Here is a 23947-nt window from a genome sequence, read left to right on the forward strand (position 1 = left end):
AAACCTGGCAAGCCAGAAAGGGCTGGCAAGATGTATTCAGGGCACTAAATGAGAAGAACATGCAGCCAAGAATACTTTATCCAGCAAGACTGATATTCAAAATGGATGGAGAGAGAAAGAGCTTCCGAGACCAGCAAGGTTTAAAGAGTATGTCACCACCAAGCCAGCACTACAAGAAATATTTAGGGGGTTCTATAAAAGAGGAAAATCCCAAGAATATCATTGAACAGAAATTTATGGAGACAATCTATAGAAACAAGGATTTCACAGGTAACACGATGTCAATAAAAACGTATCTCTCAATAATCACTCTCAACATGAATGGCCTAAATGTGCCCATAAAATGGCACAGGGTTGCAGATTGGATAAAACGACAGGACCCATACCTATGTTGTCTACAAGAGACCCATTTTGAACCTAAGGATACCTCCAGACTGAAAGTGAAGGGATGGGGAAGCATCTTTCATGCCAATGTGCCTCAAAAGAAGGCTGGGGTGGCGATTCTCATATCAGATAAATTAGATTTTAAACTAAAGACTGTAGTCAGAGATACAGAAGGACACTACATCATTCTTAAAGGGTCTATCCACCAAGAAGATCTAACAATTGTAAATATTTATGCCCCCAATATGGGAGCAGCCAATTACATATGAAAACTGTTAATCAAGACAGTCATATTGTTATGAATACATTAATAGTAGGGGATCTTAACACACGACTCTCAGTAATAGACAAATCACCCAAGCAGAAAATCAATAAAGAAACCAGAGCATTGGATGACACATTGCACCAGGTGGACCTCATAGATACATACAGAACATTCCACCCTAAAACAACAGAATACTCATTCTTCTCGAGTGCACATGGAACCTTCTCCAGAATAGACCACATACTGGGTCACAAATCAGGGCTCAACTGATACTAAGAGATTGAGATTATTCCCTGCATATTCTCAGATCACAATGCTTTGACACTGGAGCTCAACTACAAGAAAAAGTTCAGAAGGAATTAAAACACCTGGAAGCTAAAGACCACCTTGCTTAAGAATGCTTGGATCAAACAGGAAATCAAAGAAGAACTGAAACAATTCATGGAAACCAATGAGAATGAAGACACTTCAGTCCCAAACCTATGGGATACAGCAAAGGTGGTCCTAAGGGGGAAATACATAGACATCCAAGCCTCTCTCAAAAAAATTGAAAAATCCAGAATACACCAGTTATCTTTACACCTTAAAGAACTGGAGAATCAACAACAAATTAAGCCAACCCCCCACACAAGAAGGGAAATAAGATTAAAGCAGAGATCAATGATATAGAAACTAGAGATACAGTAGAATGCATCAATGAAATAGAAACTGAGATACAGTAGAATGTGTCAATGAAACTAGAAGCTGGTTTTTTGAAAGAATCAAAAAGATCAGTAAACCGTTAGCCAAACTAATCCAAAAGAAAAGAGAGAAGAACCAAATTAATAAAATTATGAATGAAAAGGGAGAGATCACAACTAACACCAAGGAAATAGAAACAATCATCAGAAATGATTGTCAACAGTTATACACCAATAAATTAAGCAATCTAGTTGGAATGGATGCATTCCTGGAAAACTATAAACTCCCAAGACTGAAACAGGAAGAAATTGACAACATGAATAGACCAATATCTAGTCACAAGACTGAAGCAGTGATCAAAAACCTCCCAAAAAACCAAGAGCCCAAGACCTGATGGATTCCCTGGTGAATTCTACCAAACTTTCAAAGAAGAAATAATACCTATTCTCCTGAAGTTGTTTCAAAAAATTGAAGCAGAAGGAAAACTTCCAGACTCTTTTATGAAGCCAGCATTACCCTGATCCCCAAACCAGGCAAAGACCCCACCAAAAAGGAGAATTGCAGACCAATATCCATGATGAATATGGATGCTAAGATTCTCAACAAGATCCTAGCTAATAGGATCCAACAGTACGTTAAAAAGATTATCCACCAAGACCAGGTGGGATTTATCCCTGGGTTGCAAGGGTGGTTCAACATTCGCAAATCAATCAGTGTGATAGAACAAATCAATAAGGGAAGAGAGAAGAACCACATGGTCCTCTCAATTGATGCAGAAAAAGCATTTGACAAAATACACCATCCGTTCCTGATTAAAACTCTTCAAAGTATAGGAATAGAGGGAAAATTCCTCAAACGCAAAAATCTATCTATGAAAAACCCACAGTGACTATCATTCTCAGTGGAGAAAAACTGGCAGCCTTCCCATTGAGATGAGGAACATGACTAGGATGCCCACTCTCGCCACTGTTGTTCAACATAGTATTAGAAATCCTAACAACAGCAATAAAACAACAAAAAGAAATAAAACGTATTCAAGTTGGCAAAGAAGAAGTCAAACTTTCTTTTTGCAGATGACATGATACTTTATGTGGAAAACCCAAAAGAGTCCACCCCCAAACTACTATAACTCATACAGCAATTCAGTAATGTGGCAGGATACAAAATCAATGTACAGAAATCAGTTGCTTTCTTATACACTAACAGTGAAAATACAAAAAGGGAAATTAGAGAATCGATTCCATTTACTATAGCACCAAGAACCATAAGATAACTGGGAATAAACCTAACCAAAGAGGTAAAGGAACTATACTCAAGGAACAATCAAACACTAATGAAAGAAATTGTAGAAGACATAAAAAGATGGAAGACCATTCCATGCTCTTGGATCAGAAGAATAAACATTGTTAAAATGTCTATACTGCCTAGAGCAATCTATACTTTCAATGCCATTCCGATCAAAATTCCACCAGCATTTTTCAAAGAGCTGGAGCAAACAATCATAAATTTGTATGGAATCAGAAGAGACCCCGAATTGCTCAGGAAATGTTGAAAAAGAAAAACAAAACTGGGGTTATCACGTTGCCCAATTTTAAGCTTTACTACAAAGCCGTGATCACCAAGACAGCATGGTACTGGCATAAAAACAGACATATAGGGGCACCTGGGTGGCTCAGTGGTTTAAAGCCTCTGCCTTCAACTCAGGTCATGATCCCAGGGTCCTGGGATTGAGTCCCGCATCAGGCTCTCTGCTTGTCAGGGAGCCTGCTTCCTCCACTCTCTCTCTCTCTGCCTGCCTCTCTGCCTACTTGTGATCTCTGTCTGTCAAATAAATAAAATCTTTAAAAAAAAAAAAAAAAACAGACACATAGACCAGTGGAACAGAGTAGAGAGCCCAGATATGGACCCTCAACTTTATGGTCAAATAATCTTCGACAAAGCAGGGGAAAATATACAGTGGAAAAAAGACAGTCTCTTCAATAAATGGTGCTGGGAAAATTGGACAGCTATGTGTAGAAGAATGAAACTTGACCATTCTCTTATACCATACACAAAGATAAACTCGAAATGGATAAAAGACCTCAACGTGAGGCAGGAATCCATCAGAATCCTAGAGAAGAACATAGGCAGTAACCTCTTCGACATCAGCCACAGCAACTTCTTTCAAGATATGTCTCCAAAAGCAAAGGAAACAAAAGCGAAAATGAACTTTTGGGACTTCATCAAGATCAAAAGCTTCTGCACAGCAAAGGAAACAGTCAACAAAACAAAGAGGCAACCCACAGAATGGGAGAAGATATTTGCAAATGACAATACAGATGAAGGGCTGATAACCAGGATCTATAAAGAACTTCTCAAACTCAACATACACAAAACAGATAATCATGTCAAAAAATGGGCAGAAGACATGAACAGACACTTCTCCAATGAAGACATACAAATGGCTAACAGACACATGAAAAAAATGTTTATCATCACTAGCCATCAGGGAGATTCAAATCAAAACCACATTGAGATACCACCTTACACCAATCAGAATGGCCAAAATTAACAAGACAGTAAACAACATGTGTTGGAGGGGATGTGGAGAAAGGGAAACCCTCTTACACTGTTGGTGGGAATGCAAGTTGGTGCAGCCACTTTGGAAAACAGTGTGGAGATTCCTTAAGAAATTAAAAATAGAGCTTCCCTATGCCCCTGCAATTATACTACTGGGTATTTACCCCAAAGATACAGATGTAGGGAAAAGAAGGACCATCTGTACCCCAGTGTTCATAGCAGCAATGGCCACAGTCACCAAACTATGGAAAGAACCAAGATGCCCTTCAACGGACGAAGGGATAAGGAAGATGCGGTCCATATACACTATGGAGTATTATGTCTCCATCAGAAAGAATTAATACCCAACTTTTATATCAACATGGACAGGACTGGAAGAGATTATTCTGAGTTAAGTCAAGCAGAGAGAGTCAATTATCATATGGTTTTGCTTATTTGTGGAGCATAAGAAATAACACATGGGCAGATGGAGAGGAGAAGGGAGTTGGGGGAAATTGGAGGGGGAGATGAACCATAAGAGACTGTGGACTCTGAGGAACAAACTGAGGGTTTTGGAGGGGCAGAGGGTGGGAAGTTGGGTGAGCCTGGTGGTGGGTATTATGAAGGGCACATATTGCATGACGCACTGGGTGTGGTGCATAAACAATGAATTCTGGAACACTGAAAAGAAATTTTTTTAAAAAATTAAAATTAATAATAAAAAAAGACAATGAAGAGAAAAAAAAGAAAAAGAAAAAGAAAACCCAAAAGACTCCAGCTAGAGCTGATACACAAATTCAGTGAAGTTCTAGGGTATAAAAATCAATGTACAGAAATCTGTTGCATTTCTATACACTAACAATGAAGCAGCAGAAAGAGAAATCATGGAATCAATCCCATTTACAATTACGCCAAAGACCCTAAGATACCTAGGAATAAACCTAACCAAAGAAGTAAAGGATCTATACTCTACAAACTACATAACACTTATGAATGAAATTAAGGAAGACACAAAGAAATGGAAAAACATTCCATGCTCATGGATTGGAAGGACAGATATTGTTAAAATGTCTGTGCTCCCCAGAGCAATCTACACATTTCAAGCAATCACTATCAAAATACCACCAGCATTTTACAGAGCTGTAACAAACAATTCTAAAATTTATATGGAACCAGAAAAGAACCCAAATAGCCAAAATAATGTTGAAAAAGAAAACCAAAGCTGGAGGCATCACAATTCAAGACTTCAAGCTTTACTACAAAGCTGTAATCATCAAGAAGTATGGTACTGGCACAAAAACAGACACATAGATCAATGGAACAGAATAGAGAACCCAGAAATGGACCTTCAATTCTATGGTCAACTAATCTTTGACAAAGCAGGAAAGAATATCCTGGAAATAAGAGTCTCTTCAACAAATGGTGTTGGGAAAATTGGACAGCCACATACAGAAGAACGAAATGGAACCACTTTTTTACACCATACACAAAAATAAGTTCAAAATGGATGAAAGAACTAAATGTGAGAGAGGAAAACATCAAAATCCTAGAGAACACAAGCAGCAACCTCTTTGACTCGGCTGTAGCAACTTCTTGCTAGACGCATCTCTACAGACGAGGGAAACAAAGGCAAAAATGAACTGTTGGGACTTCATCAGGATAAAATAGCACAGCAAAGGAAACAGCCAACAAAACTAAAAGGCAACCTGCAGAATAGAGAAGAGTTTCATAAATGATGTATCAGATATGGGGCTAGAATCCAAAGTCTATAAAGAACTTATCAAAATCAACACCCAAAAAAAACCAAAAAATCCAGTCAAGAAACAGGCAGATGACATGAATAGACATTTTTCCAAAGAAAACATATAAGTGGCTAACAGACACATGAAAAAATGCTCAACATTACTCATCATCTGGAAAATATAAATCAAAACCGCAATGAGATACTACCTTGCACTAGTTAAAATGGCTAAAATTAACAACTTAGGAAACAACAGATGTTGGCAAGGATGCAGAGAAAAGGAAACTATCTTACACTGTTGGTAGGAATGCAAACCAGTAAAGCCACTCTGGAAAACAGAATGGAGGTTCCTTAAAAAGTTAAAAATAAAACTACCCTACAATGCAGTAATTGCACTAGTAGGCCTGAACCTTTGGATGAACCAAAGAACACAAAACAAGTGATTCAAAGGGACACATGCACAGCAATGTTTATAGCAGCAGTGTTAACACAACAGCCAAAATACGGAAGGAGCTCAGATGTCCACTGACAGATGAATGGACAAATAAGATGTAGTGTATATAGAATGGAATATTACTCAGCCATCAAAAAAGAATGAAATCTTGCTGTTTGCAATGACACGGATAGAACTAGAGGGTATTATGCTAAGCAAAATATGTCGGTCAGAGAAAGATAAGTACCATATGATTTCACTCGTATGTGGAATTTACTTTTTTAATATTTTATTTATTTGAGAGAGAATGAAAGAGGGAGTGAGAGAGTTCTCACAGAAGTGGGGAGAGGGGCACAGAGAGAAGCTGACTCCCCACTGAGGGACTCTGGAATCATGACCTGAGCAGAAGGCAGATGCTTCACAGTCTGAGCCACCCAGATGCTCCCATATGTGGAATTTAAGAAACAAAACAGATGAATATAGGAGAAGGGAAGGAAAAATAAAGTAAAAACAGAGAAGGAGGCAAACCATAAGAAACTCTTAACTCCAGGGAACAAACTGAGGTTACTGAGGGAGGGGGAAAGGGGGTGGGAAGATGGGGTAATTGGGTTGTCGGCATTAAGGAAGGCACTTGATATAATGAATACTAGGTGTAATATGCAACTGATGAATCACTAAAGTCTACCTCTGAAACAATTAATACATACTATACTAACTAAATTAAACTTAAATTTAAAAAAAAAGAAAAAGAAGTGAATGAAGGTCTAAAAAAATAAAAATAAGAAAAATATTAGGTAGCATTAAGTGCTCTGTATATAATTAAAGGAATGAAGAGATAGTGATTGGCTGATCAGGAAGCTTGTCTTAGAAGTTGATCTTTAAATTGAGATCTGAGCAATGATAATAAAAAAGAATGGCCAAAATAAAGACCCCAAAACAGGAATATTCTTAGCATAGTTGAGGAACCAAGAGATTTGGCTGATGTGGCTGAGCATAATGGGCAAACCCAGCAAAACATGAGGTTGCAAAGGTATACTTGGGCCAAATTGTACATGATTTTGTAAACCAGGGTGAAGGATTGGGATTTTACTCTAAGAGTAGTGAGAAATGACTGTAGGGTTTTGAGCAAACGTAGTATTACTTGGCGTATATCTTAATGGCAGCACTCTGACAGCTGTATACAGAATAGTATTCAGGGCAGCAAGAGATAAAGAACAGAGCTAGCACACTCTTCAGGGGCATAACTGAAGTGGTCAGGCCAGGAAATTAGGATGGTTTGGGCTAGAACAGTGGTGATGGAGATGGAAAGAAGTGGATGAGTGTGAGATATGCTCTGGAAGTAGGGCCAGAAGCTTGTGAGATGTAAGAGAAAGAGAGGAGTCATGGATAGAATCAAGCTTTGGAGCTTGAACGCCTGAGATGAGGACAACTAGCACAAGGGCAGGATGGGGAAAGACAAAGAATCAAGAATTCTGTTTTATCACTATTAAAATTAAGATGCCTTTTAGACCTTGAGGTGGAAATATCAAGTAAGCAGTTGTAAATCTAAGTCTGAACTAACGTGGTCAAGATCAGAGGGTTAAATTTGAGGCTTCACCAAGTAAAAGGTATCTTATGAAATTGTAAGAGATCACCGAGAGTGAGAGTGTGGGAGAGGATTGAGCCTAACAGAGGAAAAGGAATGGCCAGTGACGTAGACAGGGAAGGTGGGACACCTGCAGCATCTGGTGTAGCAGATATCCTTTATTGAGACTGTGCTCAATCCTCAAGAACCAGACTTTTCCTGCTGAGGATTTTCTACTGCATCCTTCTCTGAAGTATTTCCCTTGGCTACTATGAGAGGTTTTAACCCAGAGGCGCCTGGAAGATTATGCCTCTACTCCACCATCTCCACTCTCAGGGTGGAATATATCCTATAATGAATGCAGGGATGTAATAGCCAGCCCCCTTGCCTCTGTGGTGCAGGGCATGTTCCAGAACTCTGATGGGATAAGGCTAATTTCCCCTGAAATCAGATCTTAACCTTAATTCTTTCCCTGCTCTCTTCTGATTCCTCCTACTTTTATAGGTTTCTCCTGAGAGCACAGCCTCAATAAATTACAAAAATCTATGACTTAGGTTCTCCAAGGTACACAGTGTCACAGAAGCCAAGGGAAAGGAAAAGGAAAAGAAAGCTATTTTTTTTAAAAGAAGATGCAGACCATATCCCAGGGGAAGGTTGAGTAAAATAAAAGCATGGATATAACCACTGGATTTAGCAACATGAAAATCATTAGCAACCTTGGCAATAGGGAAGTGAAGTGTTGGGGAAGAAACTTTGAAGAAACTCTGATTGAGTAGGCTGCAGAGAAAATGTGAAAAAGTGAAGATAATGGGTAATAGACAATTCTTTTATGAACTTTTGCTATAAAGGAATCTTAGAAAATTAGCAGACAGGTGGAGGGTTTTTTCTTTAAAAATAAAAGACAGTACAACTTATTTACATGCTGTTGGAAATAATTCTGCAGAGAATGAGAAACTAATGATATAAGGAGAGGGATCATTTCAGAATCAAAATCCTTTAGAAAATGAGAGAGGATATGATCCAAAGTATAGGTGGGTGCTGGCTCTGCATAAGAGTAGGGGCTCTTATGTACATGCAGATCAGAGCCATGGATGGATTTGGTGATAGAAAGATGACGGAGTTCCTGACTGATAGTATCTGGCTTTTCTTTCCCAATTAAATATGAAATAAAACCACCTGCTTGGAGGAGGAGATGTACAAGGTTTGAAGAAATGTAATTTTGAAGAGCAATCTGGGCAAATGTGGTAGGGTGGCTGACAGCCACAGCTGGTTTTCTGATTGAACAGCTCCAAGGAAAGTGCTATAAAATGGATAGATGACCCATAAAAAGGCACCTGCTTTGGATGACACAGTAAATGGATGGCCCTTTGGCTAGAAAAGGTAACCATCTGAAATTCTGAGCTCAACACCAAGACTATGACATATAGAAGATGAAGAGGACTCAACTGAAAATCTCAAGATTTTAAAGGATTCTAAAGTTAATACTAAGATGAAGTGAATGGAAGCAGAATTATTCTTGATAGAGTAAGTAACTAAAAGAAGATTCACTTATGACCTTTAAATTCATAAAGGTATCCTAAAGACTGTGTGGTTATACTCCATCACTATATCCATGACATAAATTATACAGAAGTTCCAGAGACATTACAACAAGGACTAAATTTCCTTTGAAACATACCTCAAAATCCAACCCAAATATTGTACTAATTCATTCACATTTATTATATGTATATAATATGCATGGTATTCTGAATACTAGAGTGACAAGGACACCTACTATCCCTCTCTCATAGTGCTTACATGTTGGGAGGTTAGACAGATAACAAAGTAATTTCTGTTAGTGTTAAGTGCTTCGTATAAAGGAGAGAAAACAGATTAATGGGTTGGAAAGTAACTTTATGTTGGGGCACTTGGGTGGCACAGTTGGTTAAGCATCTATCTCTTGGTTTCAGCCCAGATCTGATCTTGGGGTCCTGTGATTGAGCTCTATGTCAGTTTCTACACTTAGCATGGAATCTGATTGAATTTCTCTCTCCTTCTGCCCTACCCCCATTCTCATGCTTGCTCTCTCTCTCAAATAAATAGATCTAAAAAGGAAGGGAGGGTGGGATGGTGGAAGTAACTAACTCAAGGCCAGATTGGGTCATTAGAGAAGATCTCTCTGAGAAGGTGATGTTTGAGGTGAACTAATTGGGATGCCTTGACCAGTTGTTTGAGGTGAACTATTTGAGATGCCTGGACAAGGTTGTTCCAAATGGTATTCAATTCACAAAGGGTTTCAGAAATACCAGGCATCCAGAAAGAACTCATTCAGCGCTTCACTAGTAACACTCTATGGTTAAGGATAGTTCCTAAGGGAGGCCTTTAGTCATATAAGAGACAGCTACTGGATAAGTTTGAAACTTCTGTTACTTCAGTAATTATCTATAATGAAATTTCTGTTGGCATATTCAGAATATAACTCTTGCATCTTTGGAAACTAGCATATTGCCATGGATCGAAAGATGCCATCTCTACAAAATGGTTTCTCATGGTCACCTGACCAGGGAATTATAACATCTTAAAATCAGGAAGAACTTTTATATGTCACCTAGTGCAGCATATAAAATGCAAATGGATAACCCTCATGTACACAGTCAGTAAAGGGTAGTTCTTTTATTTCTTAGGAAGTGTTATTTACTTATTTATTTATCCTTTTTTTGTATGTCAGGCTCTCTGTAACTTCTATCTAATTTTTCCCATGGCAATCTTAAAAAAAAAAAAACAGTTTTATTCCCCCTGCTCTCTGCCACATAATAATCTTTTAAATATTTGAAGATTGCTATCATATTCCCTCTGAATTCGTTTCATTCTTCCTTAACCATTTCCCTCAGGACATAATTTCCAGACCCCTCACTGTCCTGGTCACTCTCTCATTTTTATAAGCACCCCTCTCTGGAAACATGGGTAAGATAGGAAATGTGATCTCATAGCAGAGATGCTGGTGAGACCACAGAATCTCCCTCAGGCAGATGACTGCACTTCTACTAATGTAACCCAACATGACATGCACTCTTTCAGCAGCAGGCCACATTATTGTTGCATAATTGATTTTGTGTGTGGCCATCAAAAACCCACTTCCAAAGAGATAACTGTGAAGGAGATAACCCACATCCTGGACTTGTGCAATTGAATTCTTTTCTTAAATGTAGGAATTTACAGTTATCCCTGCAAAAATTGCATCTCGTTGGTTTTGGCTCAAAAGACCTCTCTAGTGAATGTGATATTGTCACTCTAAATTCAAAGTCTAAAACTGGACAATGTCAGTGGGCATACTAGATCTATTTTTCCCAACCCCACTTTGGTTAATACACCCACCATTCTTGTAATCCTATTGTCTCTTGTGACTGAACTTTGGAATCACCTAGAACTTCTTCCTCTCTCTACACCCAAATTCAATTTGTCACCATTCCTAGTCTCAAAATTCCTTAGAGATGCATCTTTTCAGCTGTATCTCATTGCAATCACCCTAAAACTGGTAATCATTACTGCCTGCCTATAGCATTACATAGCCAAAGAATGTAAAGAATGGGTTGTGCATAAAGGATATTTAAATTCCCTTTATCCAGTCCTACTACATTATATATAAACAAATGCCTAAATAACCAGTCTACAAGGAATTGCTCTACCCAATAATGTCCTAAACATTGTTGATATCCCTATAACCTTTTCTGCATCTTGGTATACTTATCCCAAACAGTGTCTATCTGTCCCAACTTTTCCTAAATTTGATTTGATTTATTTGATAGGCCCATCCATACCTCTAAGTTACAGCCTGTCTGTGACCCACCTTGAAATAGATGGATGTTTCCTCTTACATCTTGGATGTGAGGTAAGCATCTTAGTGTCACTGATGCCTATGGATTATGGAATCCAGGTTTAATGTGAAACAATCTTTGTATAAATAGGAGAGAAGAGGCCAAGAAATTTGAGAAGAAAAAGTACCAATTAACTTATTAGTGATAATACTAATGACTAATACTTAAATAGAATTTTATTTGTGCCAAACACTGTGCCAGGCAACCTTGTACATTCCTTGTATGTGCAGACCTCACAATACCCCTGATTTTACTGAAAAGGGATCTCATATCCAGTCTATGAATTATGGTGAAATAACACAGCTTCACTCTATGGCCTGTATTCTTAACTTGTACACTACACTGTCTATAATAATGTGCTACCTATTTTTAAAACAAACTTACTGTTGTTCAGCATGATCATGTATATGCATGTGCATGCACATATATACATTGATTCACACACACAATGCAATTGTATGTAGTACATAGAATTCTCATTTTAAATATTCTGTTGGTGTTCACACTCTTTAGTCAGTATTGCACAGTAGGCAAAGCACAGGATTTGGAGACCATCTGCTTTGCAATGTACTAGCTCGTGAATTCAGGCAAGATCAATTCCTAAGTGTCAGTTTCTTTTCCCTTTCTTTCTTTCTCTCTTTCTTTCTTTCTTTCTTTCTTTCTTTTTTAATGGGGATAGTGTGCCTGGCTGGCTCAGTCAGTAGAGCATGCAACTCTTGCTCTTAGGGTTGTGAGTTCAAGCCCCAAGTTGGGGGTAGATATTATTTTAAAAATACGGGGACACTAGTGTCTACTTTTCAGGCCTGTCTTAAGGATTAGAGACAATACAATAAAGTACCTGGAAAATAGCAGATATTACAAAATGCTAACTATAATCTTTTAGATCCAGAAAAAGACCATAGTACAAAATGTTGGATATGCATGGTGCTAAAAATTCATTAGGTGCTTCCTATATATATGTTGACACTTCCATTTGGTTTTCAAATTTTCCACCTGTATTCTTTTTTAAAAAATTTCTTCAAATTTTTTTTAAATTCTAGTTAGTTAACATATAGTGTAATATTGGTTTCAGGAATAGAATTTAGTGACTCATCACTTATATACAACACCCAGTGCTCATCATAACAAGTGCTCTCCTTACTGCCCATCACCCTAGCCCATCTCCCAGCCACTGCCCTCCATCAACACTTAGCTTGTTTTCTATCATTAAGAGTCTCATGGTTAAAACTGTTTTCTTTCTTTTTTTTTTTTTAAAGATTTTATTTATTTATTTGACAGACAGAGATCACAAGCAGGCAGAGAGGCAAGCAGAGAGAGAGAGAGGGAAGCAGACTCCCTGCTAAGCAGAGAGCCCAATGCAGGACTCGATCCCAGGACCCTGAGACCACGACCTGAGCTGAAGGCAGCAGCCCAACCCACTGAGCCACCCAGGCACCCTAAAACTGTTTTCTTAATGATTTCTAACTCATTTTTTCAAAGATTTCTAAGTTCAAAGCCACTTTTAAAAAATTGAAATATAATTGACATACATTAGTTTACGTGTACAACATGTTGATTTGATACATACATAAACTGCAGTATGATTACCACCATAATTTATCGAGCACTCTATCATGTCACATAATTATCATCTCTTTTTCTGGGGCTAGGAACAATTAAGATCTAGTCTCTTAGCAACTTTGTAGTTTTTAACACAGTTATTGACTATAATCACTATTCTGTGCAGGACTTACTTATCTACTAGTTCCTAGTTTGTACCTGTAAATAATAGGTTTCTGTTAACTTGTTAATTTTGCCAGAAAAGTTTTTTTCATTGTTACTGTTGGTAATGTGTTCCAGGATTCTGTTTCCATTAAACTATCACTGTACCTTAGTTCTCCACTTATTGTAATAGGTTTCTGTATTTACTGCTCGCCCTTGGCATATACCCCTTCTCCAGGAAGCCACCTTCCTTTTGTAGATGCATGGCCCTGTGTACTTTTTTTTTTAATTTCATTTCATTTCATTATTATTTTCATTAACATACAATGTATTATTTGCCCCAGGGGTACAGGTCTGTGAATCATCAGGCTTACACATTTCACAGCACTCACCATATCACATACCCTCCCCAATTTCCATAACCAACCACCCTCTTCCTACGAGAGATTAAGAGTCTCTTATGGCTTGTCTCCCTCCCAATCCCATCTTGTTTCATTTTTTCCCTCTCTACCCCCCACAACCTCCCGCTCTGCCTCTCAAATTCCTCACATCAGGGAGATCATATGATAATTGTCTTTCTCTGATTGACTTACTTCACTCAGCAGAACACCCTCTAGTTCCATCCACATCATTGCAAATGGCAAGATTTCATTTCTTTTGATAACTGCATAGTATTCCATTGTATATGCATGCCACAGCTTCTTTATCCATTCATCTGTTGATGGACATCTAGGTTCTTTCCATAGCTTGGCTATTGTGGACATTGCTGCTATAAACATTTGGGTGCACATGCCCCTTCGGATCACTACATTTGTATCTTTAGAGTAAATACCCAGTAGTGCAATTGCTGGATCATAGGGTAGCTCTATTTTCAACTTTTTGAGGAACCTCCATGCTGTTTTCCAGAGTGACTGCACCAGTTTGCATTCCCACCATCAGTGTAGGAGGGTTCCCCTTTCTCGGCATCCTCGCCAACATTTGTCATTTCCTGACCTGTTAATTTTAGCCATCCTGACTGGTGTGAAGTGGTATCTCATTGTGGTTTTGATTTGTATTTCTCTGATGCCAAATGATGTGGAGCACTTTTTCATGTGTCTGTTGGCCATCTGGATGTCTTCTTTGCAGAAATGTCTGTTCATGTCTTCTGCCCATTTCTTGCTTGAATTATCTGTTCTTTGGGTGTTACGTTTGATAAGTTCTTTATAGATTTTGGATACTATGACCAATTATTATCTTCTGCTTTGTATTGTAGTGATTGATTGTAGTATATACCTTACCTCTACTATTGAGTTGGGTCTATGTGATTCATCTAGCATTCAAAAAAAGTATCTGGAACATAATAGTTGCTCAATAAACATTAGTTGAATGCCACCTGCTTAGATAATTTCTGCAAGCTAATGGTTCACACTGTGAAATACTCATTATGACTCCACATTTTTTTTTTAAATCAAGTATCCATTGAGCACAGTCAGCTCCAATCTTCTCAGCTTGATTTACTTCCTTCTAAGGGGCTGCATGCTTTCCTTATTCTAAGCATCTGCTCATTCTCACTAACCTCTATACTCAATTCAGTATAGAGCCTGCCTATCAGATGTATGCCTAGAACTTGCATCAGGCAACTTCTCCTAACATTTTGTTATGCTGTGCTTGTAGCTATTAATTGCCAGTGGAAAATTCTGTGCTATTTATTGTGTCCTTCAATTGCTTATTTGATTTTTAAAATGATATCTATGACTAGCTTGGATAAAAACATTTTTAAAAGTGTAAAAATAAATAAGTTCAGGGGTGTCTGGGTGGCACAGTCAGTTAAGCTTCCTACTCTTGGTTTCTGCTTGGTCATGATCTCAGGGTGGAGATCTCAGGGTCCTGAGACTGAGTCCTGGGTCGCTCATGCTCAGAACAGTCTGCTCAAGACTCTCTCTCCCTCTTCTTCTGCTCCTCCCCTCCTCTAAAAATAAATAAATACATCTTTTTAAAAAAAGGGTTCAAATGTCCACTTTATCTGGACATCTTTTTTAACTAAATCATGCTTGCTGATACCATTTTGGAATAAGCTGTTAGACCATTTGCCTATAACATATATGTGTGTGTGTATACATATATATACACACACACATATATGTTTTTTATAAAACATATATATATATATTACATATATGTAATATATATATATATGTTACATATATATATATATGTTTTAGCTAGTATGTGACTATTAAACCTAAAATTCTTTAAGGACAGTGAATATTCCTATTCACTAAGCCTAAATAATATGTAATATAATGTCAGGTTCTGTAACCTATTTAGTAAAAATAGTTGAATCAAATTAATGAGAGAAGACTAACAGGATTTCTACATTTTTTAATTAGCATGTGTATGACTAAGGTATATCAGGGATGGTAGCATTATGGCTCACTCTGCTAATTCTTATAAATGCCTTTTTAAGAAAATGTTAAGGACTCGGTGGCATCTTTAAAACCACAGTATAAGGGGCACCTGGGTGGCTCAGTGGGTTAAAGCCTCTGCCTTCAGCTCAGGTCATGATCCCAGGGTCCTGGGATAGAGCCCCATATAGGTCCCTCTGCTCAGCGGGGAGCCTGCTTCCCCCCTCTCTCTCTCCGCCTGCCTCTTTGCCTACTTGTGATCTCTGTCTGTCAAATAAATAAATAAAGTCTTTTTAAAAAAAAAACACACAGTTTAATACGATTGCCAAATACTTCTTCTAAGTCCGGCTATTCCTGACTTGATCTGAATAATTTTAAAATTTCAAAACTATGACTTAATTTTGCATAACTTCTGAATATATAAAGTCAGATTTCTCAAAACAATTGTAATTTCATTGGAAAGAGAGGCAAAGTTTCTAAAGTCCAGCATGGCAGCTAATCTCTAAAGATTCCTGCAACTTTTAAGCACTATCCCCTTAGATCCCAACGTGAAACCCAGTGTCGTGGAATTGGCAAGTCCTACTCACTCAGTATAAGAAGGACTCTCTGATAGACAGTCACAGTAAAACCATGAACAAAGCATTACTTGTTAGCATCCTGTCAGAAACTTTTTAAGATACAGAAGAAACAAGAGTTTCAAATTGTTAGAAAAGAGGAATTACAACACAAAACTGACACTCAGTCAAAAGGTAAAACCCAAACTGTTTGGAAAAATGAAGCATTCAGATGTTTGGTGGTAGGGGCTACAACTTTCCAAGTAACCAGGTTGTTAAGGCATTCTATACAAGGTAATGTTGACAGCAACCTCAGGTGCTAAGAATAACAAAGCATGTTTTAGAGATGAGGCAACCAGGGCATAGAGAGATAATGTGAGTTGTCTCCCGTTACCCAGCAGGCAAGTGAGAGAATAGGATTGAGCCTCTTTCAGACACCTGACTGCCAACTAGTGGAGAAAGCTCAGTTCTAGAAAGGGTGCAAGAGGCTTAACACAGGCTTGAGCAGAGAGATAGAGCCAAAGGAAGACTAAAGGAGCTTGGAGAGAAGGAATTCCCTTGGTGCCTCTATACCTGGAGAGGATACAGTAAAGCACGATAATAAATCCCTGTTTGATAGAAAAGCCAGGCTTGGGAAACAGAGGCATTAGTTGATAGAGGAAGAAGAGATTTCCAGTGGTAAGGACAGAAGAAAGGATAGTACAGCTGACAAACAGTACAGATGACATCAGTTCCCTGCTGTTCCTCGAGGCTTCTAGAGTGAGACCCAGAACACCCAAGGAGGGAGTGAGCAGAGGGTTTGCATGCGCTGTCCCTCTTTTGTGTCTCTGCATAACTCATCCTCCAGATTGTCACTCCCTTGCACTTCTCAGGACCACCTTTCTTACCTGACTAGAGATACTCTTTGCACAGTATAATTCTCCTTTGTGGTAATTTTCACAATTATAATTTTACATCTATCTGTACATTTGATTACCTTTCCCCACCAAACCTGAGAATAAGGACACATGGATATCTTTATTCTTTTTAACATTGCCAAAATCTAGCAGAGTGCCTCATCCACTGCAGGCACACACAACTATTTGCTGACCACTGGCAGAAAGGACAGATGCAAGGAAAGGAAGGAAGCAAGCCAACAAGGGAGGGAGGGAGGGCAGAAGAAAGGAAGTTGATTGTGTTTGGGGTCATTGAGAAGGACAGTAAAATTTTAAAAAGGAGAGACTAGAAACACAGTAACAAATTTAAAAATTACCCAACTCTGCTTAGGGTTGGCCTTATTTACTGTCAATTGTTTATGGTCAAATAAAAAGCTCTGGTAGACCGTATCTTATTTCTGGGCAGCCACATAACTTATGTGAGCCTCATAATAAGAACATTGCTGTACTACCATTGGACCTTGTGATGTGTGTCCACAATGCCACACACCATAGGAGATTATGGTTATTTTTTTCACTGGGGATTTTAAAACTATGGGCGATTTGCCTATGAAAGAACTTTGTTCCTAGGTGATGTCATAATTATGATAACACTGTGTTTGGTTAAGCTGAACTCTGAAAATGGTTTCCATCCCATTCCACTTGAGTCCACCTTATGTGGCTTACTAGGTGCCAGGCACTTAGGGACAAGACCAGGTCTCTGCCCTCAAGAGTTACAAAGTGCTTCTTTGAAAATTGTTGACATTCCAGCCCTTCAACAGTCACAGACCAAATGCATTCACTATAAATTACAGGGCATTAACACATTTTCTTCATGTCATTAGAAGTGATTAAAATTTCCCCAAATTTCACTAGCCAAATAAGCAAAGAAACAGGTAGGATCTATATCTGATCTCCTCCCATTTTCTGCTTGTTGCCAGTGACTCTACAGTGGAAATACTAATCATAATAGCAACTATAACTTTGAAAATTTCCTGTGTGCCAGGCATTGAGCTTTATTCATGTTAACATTTAACTTAATCCTCAAACAAGAAGATAGGGTCCACGTGTTTTTCACATTTGTATCCTTGGGACCAGCACAGACACAGGAAGATGAATGGTAAATGTTTGTTGAAAGAATGCTTATGTAGGGGCGCCTGGGTGGCTCAGTGGGTTAAAGCCAAGACCTGCATTGGGCTCTCTGCTTGCTCGACAGGAAGCCTGCTTCCCTTTCTCTCTCTGCCTGCCTTTCTGCCTACTTGTGATCTCTTTCTGTCAAATAAATAATAAATAAAATCTTTTAAAAAAAAAAAAGAATGCATATGTAAACAAATGGTAAGTGGGGACAATCCACATAGCATTTAAACCTCCTTTCTTTAACCCAGTTTTTGTTTTTAGGAACGACAAGTTGAAATACCACTGCCTGATAAATTACACACTAAGTATATAAATGAAACAGGACTGAAAGCAACCTTGAAAGGGACCTCATTTTATAGATGTATTCACTGGTTGAGTGACCTTGACAAGTGACTTAACCTCTTACTGAACCATACATATATTTTATTAAGAATAGGAGGGTGGTAACTTCCTTGAAAATGAACAGAATTCCTTGCATTGTGCCTGGCCCTCAAGAAATGATTGATTCTGTTATTCTATTTGATATGATTTTGTAAGTACCGATATTTAAGAGTATTATTTTTTCTTTAGGAACTTAAAAAATATCAAGACCATTTTTATATTTTGTAGAAAATATGACCAAAACCAGAATATTGGGGCAAACTAGACTTTCTACAATGATTTTAAAAAAAGGATAGTCCAAAAGGCAAGCACAGTATAGACTCCCAGAAATGTGGTAGGGGGATACTTTAAATAATTGCTCATAAAAGGTAGGATTCGAACCAGTACAGGAAAGAGTTCAAACTAACTCTTGAAAAATACACTCAAGGGTTTTATGGAAAGTGGTTAGAATAAGAATGATCTTAGAACTATGATATACATATCATCAGGTTATAAAGATCACAAAGACATTTTGTAGTTTAGATCATTCCTTGACATTTCAGCTCAAATGCCACAACATGTCCTGCCTGCCTTCTCTACTGTCGTCTTCTCCTTAGAACTGATCACTGCCTCACATCCTGTTCATTTTGCTTGTTGGTTTCTTATAGCTCTACTGACTGGAGCAGAAGCTCCAAGAAGGCAGGGATTTTCATCCATTGCTGAGTCACCAGTTCCTAGAACCTGAGACACAGATGATGTTCAGTACTTATGTGTGGTTGGAGTAAATGGAGGCAGAAGTTGAGACCCAGGGTGACCAAGCCCCTTTTTATTTAGCTGGTATGTGGCTGAACCAGTTAAGATACGCAGGTCACCCAAATGTTCCTCCAGGGCTAGCAGCCCCTCTTAGCTCTCTCTGAAACTATCATCTGTCCTTTCTGTTAGAAACTTTGAGGTTGACTGTGCGGTATTTCTGAACCATATCAACAGTCTGTATCTTTTTGAAGGCTTCTAGCACGTTTTATTTGAGCTGCATCTACAACTCCTGTTATAAAGGGGAGATGGACTTTTTTCAAAATTCCACACTGGGGAGACTCTGTATGAGAAAAATTGCTAGTTCATGAACAGCTAAACAATAATGACATTAGCTTGACTCTGACTTGTAAGGCACTTTAAATGTAGATCACAAGAAACCTGTTTTCTAAATCAGATGAATTCTTCTTTAAAAGTAAGGGCTGAGCTTATCCAGGTCCCTGTTTAAGGAAATTGTGAGGAAACAGAAGTCAAAATTTAGAGGCTCTCATAAATAGAAAGATAAGGAGGAAAGTACGGGGCGGGCACAGAGGAAGACAAAGTAATGATAGAGTCAGGCTTTTTTCCCTGAGGAAATATATTTTACAGTCTGTAATATTTTTTTTTACTAAACAGCTATTGACCAAATATGAAGGAAGAATACACATTTTTACACATGCAAGAGTTAAAAAAAAAAATTGAACTACCACATACCCAGATGACGATAGTATCTGACGACTTACTCTTACAAAATAAGAAAGGAAACCAAAAATGAGGAAAATATGGGCCAGAGGAAACAATGGGTCCAATTCAAGAGAGCCTCCCTAGCCTGACAGTATCCAGCAAACCTATGTAGTAATCAGCTTAGACTGGGACAGTAGGATGGAGGGCCCTGGGGGGAAGTCACTCAAGGAAAAAACACATTTGCTAGAATATGTAATATAATCAAGTTTGAAATAAAACAAGGCCATGACAAAGGCAAAAGACAGGAGAATAAAAGGAAACTGGCAACTCCAAGGGAACAGAAATGGGATATGAGGGAGAAAATATAATCATAATATATTAATTGACTCTGCATGAATGATATTAATGATAAACATCTTAGAGTTCCCCAAGAGACAAAATATTTAACCACATTTATAACTCAATACAGTGTAAATGGTATACATCTTATAAAAGTAAACTGTTTGAAATTTTTGGTGAGGAGGGAAGGAGAGCTCAAGGTGGATTAGAGATGCTGATATGGTCATCTTACGAAATGGGGACTAAAAACAGACTGCAGTTGTGAAGAGAAGAAATGAAGGTGTAGTAATAGTAAGTTTAAAAGATAACTGTGGGGGTGCCTGGGTGGCTCAATTGGTTAAGCAACTGCCTTCGGCTCAGGTCATGATCCTGGAGTTCCAGGATCGAGTTCCAGGATCGAGTCCCACTTCGAGTCCCACTTCGAGTCCCACTTCGAGTCTCACTTCAGGCACCCTGCTTGGCAGGGAGTCTGCTTCTTCCTCTGACCCTCCCTCTTCTCATTCTCTCTTTCTTATTCTCTCTCTCTCTCAAATAAATAAATAAAAATCTTTTAAAAAAATAAAATATAACTATGGAGAAACTAAGTCTCATAATAGTACTTGGAAGAATGAAGAAGAATGATATCTAAAATGGAAAAATCAAGGAAAAAGAGATGAGTGAAAAATGTGTATATATGGAGATCAGGTTTGGAGGTGAGGGAGAGTGAGACAGAAGATAGTAGCTTTTTATTATAAGCCTTTGGTAGTATTTTATTTTCTTTAAACAATGCACTGTGTTACTTTAATGGAAAAAAAGTCAAATAAGGGAAGAAAATCAGCTCATGGCTCAGTCAAATCCTAAATCCTTTTGCATAGGAGTTCCTCTGTCCTGTGAGAAAAGTCCAAATCTTTGTCCTGTGACCATATAAGCACTTTGGAAGCTACCATCAAAGGGAGGAGTTTGTGAATATTGCCCTTTTATTTTTTTAAAGACTTGACCACAGATTACAAGTTCAAATAATTTTGTGACTCTAAAAGGAAATGAGATAGGTGAAGGTAAGTTTTTTTTTTTGTTTGTTTGTTTTTGTCTTTGTTTTTTGTTTTTTGTTTTTTGTTTTTTTTGTAACTCTGAACTCAAAACCAATGAACTGCAATGAGTTTACTGTTCATGGGTTCTCTCAGTGCTTGGTGACAGTTTAGAAGTGAACACGAAGAAAACAGCAAAATTAGTATCCCTTGCCTTCTCCTAACCTCAAGATTTTTAGCAGCTGAGGTTTCACATTGTTGGGCAGAAATGTTTAACACAAGCATCTGGGATTCATTCATGTCAACTGTTGCTTTTTAAGAAGGGTATTCTTTTTTAAAAATACTAACCTTCTTTTAAAGACTGCTTCAGAAGAAATTAATGTTTCCTCCTTGCTATTCGCTGCCAACGCTCTCATTTAAAAGTTCAGTCAGCTCTAGGAAATTGAAAGGAAACCCCCCTCCTACATCCAAAAAGTTTCTTCGCTCCATATGCAAAGCTTCAGGATAGTCTCCACGGTGAACAGCATCTCCTGGGTCCTCAATTCCACTTCCAGATGGAGCCCCCAAGGTAGATAAGCAGCTCCAGGCTCTCAAGCCTTTTCCAGATGACAGCCTCCAGAAGGATGAGTGTGGCAGGGACCTAATCCTCTGATTCCAGATGTGCACATGAATACGTTGGAACATCTTCTCCCCTACCAAATGTAATCCCCAAAGGGAGAGAGCTTTTTGATGCCTCTCCAACAACACTCCACAGTAAGTCTCCCAGGAGCTAAGTCTCCAGAGATTAAAGCCTTATTTTTCTCTCACCTCTCTTCTCTCTTCCTATTTTCCAACCTCAATCCAAAATGCTATGCTATTCCTTACCTGGGTCAAGGTGCTTATTTCCGGGCACACCTTGGGGATTTGGTTATTCTGAAGATCTAGAGTCTTCAGGCCAGGCAGTTTTTCTAATGCTGAGGGCATCTTTGTTATCTTCTTCCCATTCAAGGTAATGATCTTAGTGTTTTCACCACCCTTCAGTGCTCTTAATAACAACCTTTCACTCATGGGCTTAGAAAAGAAATATAAGAGAGAGAAGGTAATCACTAGGGATTAAGTTCCTTATTGTGCCTCTTTAGAACCTCTAATTACAGAACTGGTGTGTCATGGAAACAAAAACATTCTGAGATCTACCATGTTGAAGATAGGAGGCATCAGAGTGTTACCTGTGAAAAAGATAGGAAGAAGAAATAGCTGATTCCAGATTTGGGGCAGGAAATATACACGATGAGCCTAGGATATCTTATGCTAGATTCTAATGCCAGAGACATGGACGTTATCAGACTAGTGAGATCACACATCAAAAGGACACAAAAACCAACTTCTAGAGGTTGAGGTTCCCACTGGTCTAAAATGGGAAATTTGAGGATCAGAAACAATAATCTAGAATGAAACATATGAAAACACATTAAAATCTAGGAGTTCATAATGGTATTTTAAAAATAAAAGAAACTCATTGATTACAAAGGGATTGCTGAGAAACTTATAAGTCTGCAAATTGATAAAGGAAAAAAAAATGAAGCATTTATTCTGCTTTTCCAGTATAAGTACCTTTTAGTATAACTTAAGGGTTAATAAGGTTCCTATTCAAAGAAAAAATAAAAGCTTATAAATGAGGAAGGAAAAAATAGATTTAGGAAAATCACCATTTTTGCAAATCCTACTGAAATAATGGATCTCAGAAAAATCATAATTGGATGCTTCTAGGGGTGCCTGGCTGACTTAGTTAAGTACCCGATTTCTTGATTTTGGCTCAGGTCATGATCTCAGGGTCATGGGATTGAGCCCCAAGCGGGGCTCCATCATAGAATGTGCTTGAGATTCTCTCTCCTTCTCTCTCTACCCTCCACCCTGCCACTCACACACACAGTTTCTCTCTCTCTCTCTCTAATAAAATCTTAATAAATAAATAAATAATAAAATAAAAATAAAAATTCTAATTTAACCTGAGTCCTAGTCCCAAAACCCATTACATGGGTGTATTTTGTTATAGCAGAAAATTCTTTATCAGAGAAGACCAACAAAACTCATATAGTCATCGGCCTTAGATAATTGTGGGAGCCGATTAAGCCATCTATGTAGGGCTATTGCGGATGTGTCTGGTGCTGTGCTTGCTCCAGGATTCAGGGACGCTGAAGGAGAAGATCTGGCAGAAGTGGGAGAAGCTGCAGGTTCCATTGTTAGTTCACACCAGTGAAGTGAGCCAGCAGATCAGCAACAGGACACGTTACTGACACTCAATGCCTTCATGCTAACTTTCCAAGCATCTGCTTGCCTTGTGCCTTCCAAATGTGCAACATGCCTCTTGTGGCTAGGACTGGGAAACTATACAGGGAAGGGGATTCTGAGATATAGTCTAAGTTTAAATTGATCCAGTACAAATCCACCACACCACACTCTTCACACTTATCTGTTTCTCTTTCTACTGCTATTATCACAACATGGTCTCATCATCTCTACTGTATTACTGCCTGCCGCCATTATATTCTCTGCCATTCTGCCATTACATATATTGTCACGGCCATCAATCATCTTATAATACATCTTACTCTATGATAAAGCTATAATAAATAAAAGTC

At 38.3% G+C, this 23947-nt stretch overlaps 1 protein-coding gene across 1 annotated transcript in view; it reads right to left on the minus strand.

Moving 5' to 3' along the window:
• Positions 1–22433, minus strand: part of LRRC69 (leucine rich repeat containing 69) — a 104704-nt gene extending 82271 nt beyond the window's left edge. The window contains exon 1 of the mRNA XM_032869061.1: positions 22194–22433. Coding sequence (XP_032724952.1) covers positions 22194–22376 — 183 coding nt within the window. The 5' untranslated portion in view covers positions 22377–22433. The remainder of the gene's footprint in view (positions 1–22193) is intronic.
• Between the last annotated feature and the right edge of the window lie 1514 nt (positions 22434–23947).

This window comes from Lontra canadensis, unplaced genomic scaffold (assembly GCF_010015895.1).
Source record: "Lontra canadensis isolate GAN:19392208 unplaced genomic scaffold, GSC_riverotter_1.0 scaffold37, whole genome shotgun sequence".
Lineage (NCBI taxonomy): Eukaryota > Metazoa > Chordata > Mammalia > Carnivora > Mustelidae > Lontra > Lontra canadensis.